At 47.0% G+C, this 13,066-nt stretch overlaps 1 protein-coding gene across 4 annotated transcripts in view; it reads left to right on the top strand.

Moving 5' to 3' along the window:
• COL5A1 (collagen type V alpha 1 chain) overlaps positions 1 to 13,066 on the top strand; it is a 152,091-nt gene that overhangs the window by 84,355 nt on the left and 54,670 nt on the right. For all 4 annotated transcript variants that reach the window (XM_035555043.2, XM_035555044.2, XM_035555046.2 and 1 more), the window contains exons 12-20: positions 706 to 780; positions 2,068 to 2,160; positions 4,971 to 5,027; positions 5,179 to 5,232; positions 6,099 to 6,152; positions 7,000 to 7,053; positions 9,102 to 9,155; positions 9,920 to 9,973; positions 11,380 to 11,424. In XM_035555043.2, coding sequence (XP_035410936.1) covers positions 706 to 780; positions 2,068 to 2,160; positions 4,971 to 5,027; positions 5,179 to 5,232; positions 6,099 to 6,152; positions 7,000 to 7,053; positions 9,102 to 9,155; positions 9,920 to 9,973; positions 11,380 to 11,424 — 540 coding nt within the window. The remainder of the gene's footprint in view (positions 1 to 705; positions 781 to 2,067; positions 2,161 to 4,970; positions 5,028 to 5,178; positions 5,233 to 6,098; positions 6,153 to 6,999; positions 7,054 to 9,101; positions 9,156 to 9,919; positions 9,974 to 11,379; positions 11,425 to 13,066) is intronic.

Raw genomic sequence — 13,066 nt, 5'->3', positions numbered from 1 at the left:
GATATGCAAATTTGGGTTAACTTAAACTTATTGCCAAGTCCACAACTGGGAGTGCGAATAATCTGTGGGCTGTCTTATGGAAATTGGCCATATTTGATTATTTATAGCTTCATCAATACATCTTTTATTACATACTTGTTTCTTTAGTGTAAGTTAAAGGTACTCAGCTGATGTTAATCAGCGCAGCTCTGTTGAGATCCTCAGAGTTTGGCTGATTTACAGCTGCTGACAGGATCACTTCGTTGTAGACAGAAGTAGCCTCACAGGACAAAAAAAAAAGACTGAAGAGAGAAAAATGGAATGACCCAGATGACTGAACATGCACGGAAATGTATTTATCTTTCCACATTTCTATTTCGCTGACCTGAGTTATGAAGTTTCATATACCTTTTTAATAGATTTTAGGAGACCCTACTAAACATTGATTCCATTGACTTGGAACATCGCAGAGGGTTTTATTGTTCACTCAAATATTGCTTATGGCAGACACTGAAAATATGGGGGCCAGGATGTAAGGAGAGGGAATTACTAAGAAAAACCATGTGCGCTTACAGATGTGCTTCCACAAAATTTGCCAGACCATCAGGATGCCAGCGCGCTCAACGCGAGCTGTCAAGATAGGGAGCCCTTTGTGTCACAACACGTCTTTACAGCCATAACTAAGATGATGTTACAGAAGTTTATTTTTATTTCTCTTTCTTACAGGGACCACCTGGCCGTCCAGGTCTTCCAGGAGCAGATGGTTTACCAGGACCACCAGGGACAATGCTTATGTTGCCTGTAAGTACAAATGTAACCAAAAAAGCATTTAAATTACTTGGGCTCCTTGGAGTTAAGTGTTGGAGGGTGAAAGTCATGAGGGAGCAACTAAAGACACCTCCAAGGGCCAAATTTGGAGCAGAACCCTGCTTCTTAAGGTGAAGAATCTCTAATGGCTGTTCAAAGCAGTTCATCCAGGTTCTCATGGTTTTAGTATCTGGTCTCTTTTGATGACCAGCGGTTAGTTTGCATTGTCTTTTTCCCTTACGTGAAGCTAGCAAGAACCAAGTTAGCCTTCTTGATCCCGGGACACTAAACGAGTGATTATATTTTGTGTCTCCTTTGATATGAGAAAAAGTCCTCAGGAAACCAGCTGTTGAAAATGAGTGGTTAGGTACCAAAGGGAAAGAGGCTTTAGTGAAAAACCGCAGCACTCTTGTACAGGCTCCAAATCGCAGGGTGATATGTGTGTAGGTTACTGGCAGGGTGCCGAGGAGAGCCTGGGCCAAGTGCTCAACATGGAGCTTAGCTGGCCATTACAATACGTTTGTTGGCCCCTACAGAAACCAACCGTAGGCCTATAAATTGTTTCTTTGGATCTGCTTGCCAAGTTCGTGTGGTCGTATACCTAGAGCCAACCAAGCAAGACGCAGAGGTGAAGCTGAGGTGAAAGAGCCTTCCAAGTAGGTTCTGCACTCTGCTGAGCTCCTCTTGCAAAACCCCAAAACACATGCAATTAAGGAATTGGAGATGGAAGAGACAGAAGAAAACATTAAACTCCTTCCCTTTCAAGTTCAAGAAAATAAAAAGTAATTCTTTTTTTTTTTTTTTAATCCTTTGTGTGTTGAAGGATTTGGGCTTAAACATTAGGATGAGTTTCCCTGAAGTACGCTGCCACGCTTGGGAAATGCAGCCTTGGTCCCGTGGCATAGAGGCAGCTCCAGCCCAATAACCTGATACAACCCCATCTCCACCAGCATCTGCATGGGGGCTCTCAGGCCTGTGAGAACTTCGGCGTTAGTTTTGTGCGCTGGTGCGTGAGGTCCTTACAGTTCAAAGCCTGCAAGGCCTCCTATTGTGCATGCTTTGACCTGGCAGCGTTTGCTGTGCGGTTATGTCCATGGGAAACAGTCCGTGTGCGCCGGCGAGCTGGGCGACCCGAGAGCGCGCTGCTTAATGGGGTGGTCTGGAAGGACACTGATGGGCCTGGGGCAGTCATGCTGAACGGAGTTATTTAGGAACCAGGCTAGCGTGAGTATGGAGACACAGCAACCCCGTGACCTGCTTTGTCTGTCTTGTTCCCATCAGTTCCGCTTTAGCGGAGGAGGAGACGCTGGCTCTAAAGGACCGCTCGTTTCAGCCCAGGAGGCCCAAGCCCAAGCCATCCTGCAGCAGGCCAGGGTAAGTGAAGGGGAGTGGGATGTCTCTTGCAGCAGGTCTATGTTGATGAGGAGGACAAGATTCAACTTTTCAGAGGAGATGTCTCCGTGCTTGCACCATCCATGCTGGTAACAGTCTCTTGACCTAGGTCTGAGATGGGATTGCTGCATAGCTTGAGGTGATGACACCTGCATGACTTGGCCTTTTACTAATGGCCAGCAACAGGCCAGGCTCTAAAAACTCAGTTTTAAATTGCTTACAGACCTTGGAGATGGCCTTCTGCTGATGGAAGTAGACATAAACCTGCTGCAGTGTTTTGCTGTTTATGCTGACAGTTTTGAGAATCTATATGAAAAGTTGTGGTATATGCTGTAGGGGATTTCTTTCTTTCTTTCATTTTTTCCAGCAAATCTCACTCAGTAATTAAATGTATGTCACAGATGTAAGCTGTTCCCAGCTCCATGAATCTCAGCAGGCAGCCTGCAATTTCCTTTAATATATTTATTGAAAATACATGATGAATATCTATGCCATTTTTTTTTGTTAGATGACCTTATTGATTAATGATCAAATAATCCCCAGCAGTGTTTATTATTTAGGCTCACTGGTGAAACAAGATGGGCCATGCATGTTCCCAGTACAATTCCTGTTCCCTAGCTGGATTGAGCATGTCAGTCTATAAGGCTCCATACTCAGCTGTTCAAAATAAGACTTCATTTCCAGCCAGTAGAGCTTTGAATTTTCCCTTCCGTAAGTGCTTGTCTGAGGTTACATTTGATCATTAGCATCTTAAAAGCAGAAAAGCAGCAGGCACAATTACAGCAGAAGGGAAAACACAGGGACCCCTCGAGTGCATTTCTGATTTATTTGCCCCAGTCTTGTCCAGGAGGGACCAGATCCTGGCTTTGAGCAGTGAAAGGGAAAATATAAGATGGTTTAGCAAGGCGAAAAATGAAAGGGGATGGCTTTGGGGTGATTTGCTTCTCTCCCAGCCAAATGCAGCCATCAAAGGACATAGCTTAGCTGTGCTTCCCCGTGTCCAAAGCCCATGTCTGTCTGCAGCTGGGACTTGTAGTTCAGATGCTGTTGATGGGCTAAAAAGCAATTCCTTTCACCCTTGAGTGAAATAAAGTCCTTTAGGATCTCCACCCAGCTGGGTGACACATGCCCTTTTGGGTTTATAATGAGGGCTTTGGCTCAGCTGGTGCTACTTTGCTTTCCATCCAGCTCTCCTTTAACTAAGGAGTTCAATTTTTCTCATGTTCAGGCAGAGCACAGGGCCCTGGTGCCACCAGCCACTGCATTTTCCTATCCATTAACCTTACTCTGAGAATGATATTGGTGGATTATGATTCTCGTGTTACCTCGTCAGTCTTAATTTCCAGGCTGCCTACAGTTTTTCCATCAGCGTTTATTTTGCTGGGAAATTGCTTTTTTTGACCAGATGAACGTTTCATGAGAAGTATCTGCTTTCTCAGACTTTTTTGTTGTTGTTGTTTTTGTTTTTTTCTGCCTGTCAAAAATAGTGACTGATTTGAAAAAACAAAGTATCCCCCCCCCAAAAGAAAAGTCTCTTTTCTTTTTTGTTTGTGTGTGTGTGTTTTGTTGTGGTTTGTTTGTTTCATTTTCAGTAAAATGTTGGGAAAAATGAAGAAACTAACATATCCTGGGCAACTTTTGGGCTGTGGATGAAAATTTGATTATTCCCATAAACAGAAAGATCCATTCCTTGACAAACATCAACCTATCATCAGGCAATTTCAGCTGAAAACCCTGATACTGAAGTGGGCAGGGAGATAAAAAAAATTTTCTGCGGGGAGGTTACGGGATGTGGCAGGAATGAAAAAAAGAGTCCTGCAGGGGAAAGTGCTTCTTCTTTTTCTTTTTTTGGGTGGTGGTGTTAATTGCATTATTAGATTGATTTATTCCCTTAAAATTTGGCTTTCAGTAGACACTGAAAGTAGACACTGTCCCAGCCAGCAGTGTTCCAGAGCAGCTCCCTTTTAATGGGGAGTTGTAAAAAGATGCCACATAATCCAGCATTTGTACAATATTTACACCATTCCAAGTTCAGTCACGGATAGATTTTAATTCCTGTTGTACGCAGATAATTACAACTCTTTTAAAGTGTCGAATTGTCACGAGGGAACAAATTGTCCAAGTGATGTTATGAACTGTGGACGGCCCCATTACCCTCCACGGAAATTACCAACTTGATGCATGGTTACATGACTCCTTAATTACCGAGCTAAACGCCCCCCATTGGAAATAGAATTGTTCTATTTGGAAGATGCTAAGTAGTAATTAAAAAACAAAACAAAAAAAAAATCCTCCAAAATTAAGCTGCTAGTTTAATAAAGAAAAAGTCCTCCTAAACCAGGATGTCAGCAACCCCCTGTAGCTTGTTTGGGTAAAGTTTTGTCATTTACCTTCAATAGGTTATTGCTAAAAATGGCCATTGTTTATATGTGTTGATTGGAAAGGGTTCAAATGCAGGAAAATCTGTGCTCTCTATCTGCCATGGGTCTCGACCAGGGTGTTTATAGGCATCTACCTGTATGGGGCTGCAGGCAGCTTTGCTGTAGGTCTGTGCCTCCCCTCGGCAGACCCACCAGCTAGGGGCTTGGCCCATGAGTGGATGCAGGAAGGATTGATCAGCTGTGCAGTGTATGCTGTGGGGTAAATTCATTTAGATCATGGAAACTGCTGCAAGGATTCGTTGTTCTCGGGGCATGCAGGGAACACGCAGCTCGTGGCACGGCGGTGGCTGTGTCCCGTTGTGGTGGTGACACAGGGACACCAACTAAAGCAGCTTTCTCTTTCTGTTTCAGCTGGCGCTGCGAGGACCTGCGGGCCCAATGGGTCTGACTGGGCGGCCCGGCCCCATGGTGAGTGCAGAAGCAAGGAGAGAACGAAGTTGGCACTGGTTCAGCACCTGCTCTTGGTTACCTGCATGACTGCCTTCTCCTTAACGTCTTTTGGCTCTTCCCTCTGGTTCTGTTGTGGCAAAATGCAGTGAATCCCATTCTCTGTCCACAGGGACCCCCGGGCAGTGGAGGACTGAAGGGCGAAGCTGGAGAAATGGGGCCTCAGGTGTGTACGGGAAGATCGGGGGGCTGGGGGAGCTTTGGGGAAATGCAGGTGTGGAGCAGCCAGCCCTGCTTCAGGGGCTGCTGTGGGGGAGCAGCTCAGAGCCTACAAATGCAAGCTGAAACTAGGAAGGTGTGGGAACATCTGTTTCACAGACAGATGTCCCTTCAAGCATCCAAGTGCAGATTCAAGACACAATTCCAAGCCAACAGTGTAAAATTCTGCAGGTGGTTCTCCTTTCCTGCAAAGGTGTCCACAGAGGAGTCCTGAAGGCCCTCGGTTCCCCCAGGTCCCTCTGTGAGCACCCCGGAGGCATGGTGTGAGGGGGGTCCTGCAGGCTGCTGCGGGGCAGGGGGCTTCTTGGTGCAGGGTCAGCCTCTTGCCTTGCCCTCGGCCCCAGCCGTTCCCTGGCTACAAACGTTGGAAAAGAGATGTGGCGTGGGTGGCTGTGTAAATATGAGACAGGTTGGAGTGTGGGGAGTTTCTTAACACTCACCAAATTGTTCTCCTGAGTTGTAAATCCTGCATCAAGGGAAGATTTTCTAACGGGGGGGAAGGGATTTGCCCATGAGCCCATGACAAGCACAGGGCTGCTCACAGGGCGAAGGCTTACCCTTGGGTCAACGCGTGCAGTTCCCAACCAGACATGCTCAATCCTGCATCCCCCTATGTATTTTGAGCCACGGGCTCTGCTCAAGGGGTTCACGCCCCATTTTGTCACCCCATTTTGTCACCCCACTGACCCTCACCACCCCAGTGGGGCCTGGGTGGGGATGCCTGCAGGGCTGCTGCTCTGGCCATCTGCGCGGGGTCTGTCTGTCGTGCTGCTGGCTCACGGCGTTTCTTTCTCTCCCCTCGTTGCATCACAGGGTCCACGAGGCATCCAGGGCCCTCCCGGCCCGGCAGGGAAGCCAGGCCGCAGGGTGAGTGTCCCGGGAGCGCTTCGTCCCTCAGCCAAAGCAATTCCTGAGCGCTGAGAGCATTGCACAAGCGTGGGCTGGCGGCCAGCCAGGGGCTGGTCCAGGCCTTCTCGGTCCAGCTGGGCAGACGCACGCGGGGATCAGAGCTTGGGGCCGGGCGGGCAGGGAGGAGGGAAGCTGGGGAGAGCTGCATGTCCACGCTTCCTGTGTTTTAGGCCTCAGCTTTTTGCTCTGCGGCGCTGGGGTGGGAGCTGCGGGAGCACCCTGGGCTGCTTTGGGCAGTCCCGGTCTCTGCAGCGTGCGAGGACCTGGTCCCTGGGGGTATCCAAGCTGGCAGAAACGGTGCTCACTTGCTCTGTTGACATCCCCGTTGCACAAATGCTAATTTTTGTTTTACGGAGTCCTCCAGCATTTTGTGTAAGCTTACCAGAGGAAGAAATTAAAAAGTTTCTTGTGTGACTCACATCCGGCTTTCATAAACTTTTATCTCATTTCAATTTGTGAACATCGACATAAGTGTATCTTAAAGTGTAATGGAAGATAATTTATTCAGATGAAAATTGATGACCATATCCCAGTGTCCATGCTATGAGCCAGCTTCCCTGCTATTTGTCTCCTACATGTAAACCCACTACAGAGGGGTAGGAGACAAATAGCAGGGAAGATGGTTTACAGGCCAGTTTATTAAGGCTGACCCAGGATGCTGCTCAAGAACATAGCAGCATTTTCTCCTTGCCCAGCTGGCAAGCTCTGGTTTCAATAAAGCTTTGCTCAGCCACAGACCAAAGAGCAGATGTCTCCGCAGTTCTACTTTACCCTTTGTGTTTGACTTTGCTTCTCTCTGCTGCAGGGACGAGCTGGCAGCGACGGTGCCCGGGGAATGCCAGGCCAGACAGGACCAAAGGTAGCGTCACTTATTTGTGTGCTTTTGGAATTTGCATCAACTGGTTAGCAAGCAGGAACGAGGGGACCCTTGCAGGAGGAGCCCACTTTGCTTGGAGGAGGTGGCTGAAATGGTCCAGCCACTCCTGTGAAGATGTGGGCTCCACATTTGAGAGCTGAGGGAAATTAAACACACATCTAAAAGGCAGAACAGCAATAGATTGTCTTTTCTTTTCTTTCTTTCCTTTTTTTTTTTTTGATGCAACCTGATTGAATTGCTGGATCCTCTTAAGAATGAAACATGCTCCCTTGGCTGCAGTTGTAGAACAAATACTTTGGAATCCTAATTACAAAAAACAAACATGAATGAGCAGTTGGAAATATTCTGAAATATAACTACCAAAAAATACCTATTAAGTGGGTGAGGAAATGTAGAAGGCGTGGTGAGGAATTTTAATGCCTTGTATTTATATTTGAGACAAAATCCTTTCATTCAGCTGTGATCTGCTGGTATTATCAAGCAAGAAAGGAGCTGTTCCACTGAAATTGAATGCAAAGAAAGTTTGCTTAGGGAATCACGTATTAAAGGTTTAAGTACTTTATTGTGTAGATACTTAAAGCTGGAAAAGATGGGGGGTTTTGATACAGAGACGGGAAGCTGCAAATCATTTATCCAGCAAAGTGCTTTAATGAGCGTCAACTGCCCTCCAAGGAGTGGATGCCAGGGAAGAAGGGAAAACAGAATAATGAGCAGCTCTGGAAACGAGCTAAATTTGCTGTGAACAGAGCCAGAGCAACGCCCCATGAGCTGACAAAAATGAAGGAGCTGTCAGTTACCCTGGTGCATCTCAGTCAGCCTTGGCCAGGTTGATTTATCCTCCAAAATGCTCTGGTGTAACTGACTTCCTCGTTCATAGGTAAAAGGTTTGTGGAGGGAAGGAGTGGTGCTCATTCCACTTACCACTAGCGTGTGATGTGCCTTTTGACCAGGTGGCTCCCCACTATACAAAGAAAATGAGACTTTCCTTTTCTCTCTGTGCCGGGTGTTGTGTGACAGCATCACCCACGGTTTGCAGGTGCTTTTGGGACTTCCCTTTTCCAAAGAGCTGAGACTTTCATGGACAGGCTGTCTCAGTGCATTCCTGACCCCTGTTTCCCCCCCCCCAGAATACAGGAAAATGGAACAGGGCACAAATTCAGTGAGGAAAAGCAACTGTGTAGAGGAGAAGCCCTGCTGTGGCTTGCTAGGTTTCGCCAGGACCTGGCTGCATCCCAGCCCTGGGGGACCCACACTGGTCCGAGCCCCAGGAAGCTCTTTGAACTACCGGGGTTTTAATTTTATTTCCTCACGCTTCAGCTTCCCAATGAGTCGTCTGTTTCCTTCGGGAGCATCTGCAGAGCTGGGCAGGGGACGTGAGGAGCGAGCAGCTGCTTGTGCTCAGTGTGTCCGCACGACTTTTGTTTTCCCAGCGTGGTGCCAAGCACAGAGTAACACGCCCGCCCTCCTAGCACAGCTCCTTATTTTAGGCTTGGCATCGTGCTCCCCAGCATGGCCAAAGCCCTGCTTGGCCCAGAGCTGTATTTAAAGCAGTAGGCAGAAGCTACTGGCAGTGAGGAGGAAAACTTACACCTTGGGTTAGAAGGGTGTGTATGGGATGGATGGTGGTGGAGCCCAAGGTGGTGTTTGGGCACATGTTGGCAGGAATACTGGTGCCCAGCTGGCTGCCAGTGGGTCATCATTTGTAATTCCGTGGAATAAGATGAAATAAAATAATTGCACTGGAATAACCTGTCCAGAAGGGAGATGCTTTAGGTGATGGGACTCTGGAATTCACATGGAAAAATAATAAGTTTGTAGGTGGTGGAGGAAAAGGGAGGAGGTAAAATGACTTTATTTGAGCATTTTTCTTTTTTTTAATCTATAACTTTGAAATCATCGCTGGTCTGATGGGAGGTGAAGGCTGAATGTCTGAGGGAGAAAATCAATCCCTCCTTGACACGGAAAGGAAACAAATTGGAAAGATATTCAACAGCAGGTGGAAACGTGTACTAACCTGGCTTTTCTTTTAGGGTGACCGAGGGTTTGATGGCTTGGCTGGTTTGCCTGGTGAGAAGGGAAATAGAGTAAGTTATATTCCACTTGTTTCCTGGCTGCGGTCTGTAATGAAACCTTGGCAGGAGGACATGGCTGGGAGGAGGGCAGCTATTGCTGGGGATGAGCCAGAACAGTGCAACGAGAACAAGAGTGTCCTGGAGGATAATGTGGGATGTCACAGCATTGCTCGTGGAGGGGGGAGATCATTTTAATAAAATGCAGACTGAAAAATAAGAAGCAAAACCTGCTTTTAGTCCAGTTGTGGATGGAAACTGCCAAAACTAAAATGGGATACTTCGCTTTGGCTTATAATTAAACAATGGGGGAAAAAAGCAAGAAGCTAGTTATTTTGGTGGGCTGCCTCCTCTCCCTAGAGAGAGCCACTGTCTCACCAGTTAAACCATTAGTTTATAAAGCTGGGGAGTTCTTGAACAGTGGAGATTGCATCATGATTACAAACTACACAGGAAAGGGAAGACAATGCCTGAGAGAGATGCTTAATTAGCCAGAAGTGGGACAGTGGGATGCCTTGGGTGAAGGAGTAACTGTGTGCAGAGCCCGAGTCCCCTTTTCTTGAAGGAGCTACAGCATCTGCTTGCTTCCCAGACCCCTAGCAAGATGTCACGAGTAAATCCTGTGCCTCATGCACAGGAAAGTGAGGATACGAGCATCCTCAGCACATGGTGCAGACAGAAAAGGCAAGCCTGTTGCTAGGTTTCTCGCTATTACCCAATGTTTTCCATTGCCAGACTGTGTCCACCTTCTCTGAGGATTTTCTGCCTTTCCTTTACAGGGTGAGCCAGGCCCCCACGGACCCCCTGGGGCACCCGGAGAGGATGGGGAGAGGGTAAGTTTGTCTGTGTCTGCGGCAGTCCTTTGAATGCATAACTGAGCCCTGTAAATGAGAAGGAGATGCGATGGCAGCACCGGGCACATGCTGCCTCTGCCATCACCTGCAGCAGCAGCAGCACCTCGTCCCTGCAGCGTGGTGCCGCGGGACTGGAGTGACATGGGACAGGCAGAGCAAGGCGGGGGGGGGGGGGAAGAAAAATGATGAGGAATGTGGATTTTAAGTATCTGGTCAGAAAACTCTGTTTTTGTTATGAAAAATAATGTCATCAACTAGGTGTGTTGCTTGTTTTCTGAGATACGGCAAATCGCAGCACGACTTGGGAATAGGGATTCCAGATAGACATGGGAATCAAAGATTAAATTGTTCACTTCTTTAACACTGTGCAGTTGATAATCGCAAGGCCTTTAGCAAAGCTTAAACTAAGTGATACAGGCCTGGGAGGGCTGGTTTAAGAGAAGAGATCGCAAATGCTGCATGTATAGTTCTGGGAAGTGTGTGGTTCAATCGGAGGAGTATGGATTTCCTAGGCTCTAATCCCCCTCCACAATGTTCTCTTTCCACCTTTGGATCTCTGTTCCCTCTGTAAAGCACAGATAATAACGCCTTCCTGACCACAAAGTTGTGAGGATTAATTAGTCATGGATGTAAAAGGCTTTGAAGTTGAAAAGACCTAACTTGCGTCTTTTGGGGGAAGAACAAATTTCTGGAGAACTTTAATCCTAAAGAGAAAGAGAAACTATGTAAGGGGGAGAGAAGCTCCGAAGGCGTAGCTGGGAGGAAGAGAATGCATTTTATCGTCAGCAGAGGAGGGTTTGCACGGGCTGGCTGCTAGGATTGATTTCCTGAGAGTGAGTGTGCCGGGTTGCGGTACGGTGTCCCTGGGGGAGCCTCAAGTGTTAGGTGGTTTAAAAGCAACTTGGAGGAAGCACCATCGGTGGGCATCAACAGGAGGTGGGTGTGGAGGGATGAAGAATTACCCCTTTTATGCCTCTGGCTTATCTGAGGAGCCAGTGGGTTAATGTCGCTAAATCAAATTCCCTGGTCAGCGCTCCCATGCTCCCGTTCAGTAGGTACTAAATCTTGTGGTTATTGACTCACATGCCCCAAATTGTTCCTACAGTATCTTGTCTATTAGCAAAATCCATCTTTATAAACACTGACATGAATTATGAAGTATCCTTACAGCATTTCTAATCCTCGGTAAATTCTGCACACGCAGTATTAGTCTCGCGGCTTACGAGGTCTTCCTTATGCACGGCTACCCTTTTATTACTCCAGGGAAGCTGGTTTTCGGTGTGATTATTATTTAACAAGAATGAAACACCTGTGATGTGACTGAAATATAACTGCTTTGCTCTGTCTCTTTTGCTGCTTCCCTCTGTGCCTTCGCTGCCGAGCAGGGAGATGATGGAGAAGTTGGACCCCGAGGTCTGCCTGGAGAGCCTGTGAGTACCTCCTGGGGCTTGGTGGGCAGCAGCACCGCTTTGGTCAGGGGCTGGATGTGATCAGGGCGCTTTGGGTGTCCCATGGGGCAGCTCCTCTGGTGCTAAGCAAGACCCCCGAGTTCCTGCAGGGACTGAGCTTCTCCTGCTTGAAGATCCAAGTGAATGGTTGGGAGTCTCTTTGCCTTAACTGTCTTCTGCTTTTTTCGCCAAGATGCCTACCGAGGAGAGAAGATGCTTTCTGATCTTGTGTTACTAATGAGCAAAATTCTCGGTGATTCTATTTGCTCAGTGGCTTATATTTGAAATTTAAACCCTGTAATTTAAAAGGTAAAGCTTAGCTTAGGTTGGTCTCTCATTTTTCCTGCATGCGTCCTTCATCTGGATTGCGTAGGAGTCAGGTAAGTGGGCTGGGGTGTGAAGTGCGCGTGCTAGGCATATGTGAAATGTGAGTTTTGTGAGTGTTCATAGCAAACACCAGTGAGGAATGGTTTTGTCTGCTATTGCAGGGGCAATGGCAGCAATTAGCCATGCGGCTCCTCACCTGCACCCCTAGTTTTGTGCAGCGTGAGTGATCCCATCTAAACCTTAGAACGCAGTCTTAGCAGGACTGAACTCGAGGGGATATTTGCCATGACCTCAGCAGCGTCGGTGTTCCGTTCACAGTGCACAGAACTTCGTAAATCTGCAGAGTTTGTCAGTGTCTGGGCCTGCAGCTCCACGTGCTGCTACCGCTGGAGCAGCCAGGCCGGGGCTAGCGAAGGGGGCACTTCCTATCAACAGTAGGGTGAAAAGGAGATGCTCGTGAATTGAACAAAAACCTCCTGAACAATCCCGACAAGTGCTTTTGGGGAGCACCCCACCAAAAAGAAACAGTTGGGTTTTCAATTCAAGACTCTGAAGGCATTTTCTGTCCCCAGCACCAACTATTTTTGATTTTGTTGGCAATGATAAACTCTGTTTCTGGCTGACCATAGATTTCTGTGTGTAGTACAGTCATTGGCTGCTCATTGTGTCCAAAATGCATTTACTTTGTTATAAAAGGAACATTAACTATCTATCATTGGCCATCAGCTTTGCTTTCAAAATGTCTTATTTTGTTGTTGCACGGCCCAGCATGGTGGCCTGAGAGTAATTGATGAGAACTGTTGGACACACTTCACATGAGAAAGGGAAGGCTTGGCATTTACGGACTCGTTGGAACTAAATTATAGACGAGATGTCTGATTAACTTCTGGGAAAGATTAATCAACCCAGCTATCTCCTCAACACATGTCTAAGCAATAACTTATGGGTTATTAACTTCTTAAAAGCATTTATATGCTCAGGTAACAGAGTAACAAAAGAGGAACTTAAATGATGATCATGCATGCAGGGAAGCTTATTTTTATAGCAGCAATACAAGAAAAAAATATCAGTGATGGCCAGAGGAAAGGTTTAAATTGCATTACAGGAAACTTTTGGTCATAAATACACGTCCCAGATCTGCATGTTTCTACTTGCCCTGAGCCAAAAGAGGGTCTTACCAAATTTAATTGTAACTGAAACGAGTGATGGGAAGTCCAAATTTGTTCCTCTTCATCCTGCCTCATTTCCTTCCAATTCCCAGAGCTGGTTTATACAAGCATCAGCCAAGGAGCTGCTC

Source organism: Cygnus atratus, chromosome 19 (genome assembly GCF_013377495.2).
Source record: "Cygnus atratus isolate AKBS03 ecotype Queensland, Australia chromosome 19, CAtr_DNAZoo_HiC_assembly, whole genome shotgun sequence".
Taxonomy (NCBI): Eukaryota; Metazoa; Chordata; class Aves; order Anseriformes; family Anatidae; genus Cygnus; species Cygnus atratus.
Note: the sequence above shows the minus strand (reverse complement) of the source record. Positions and strands in the feature narration are given on the sequence as shown.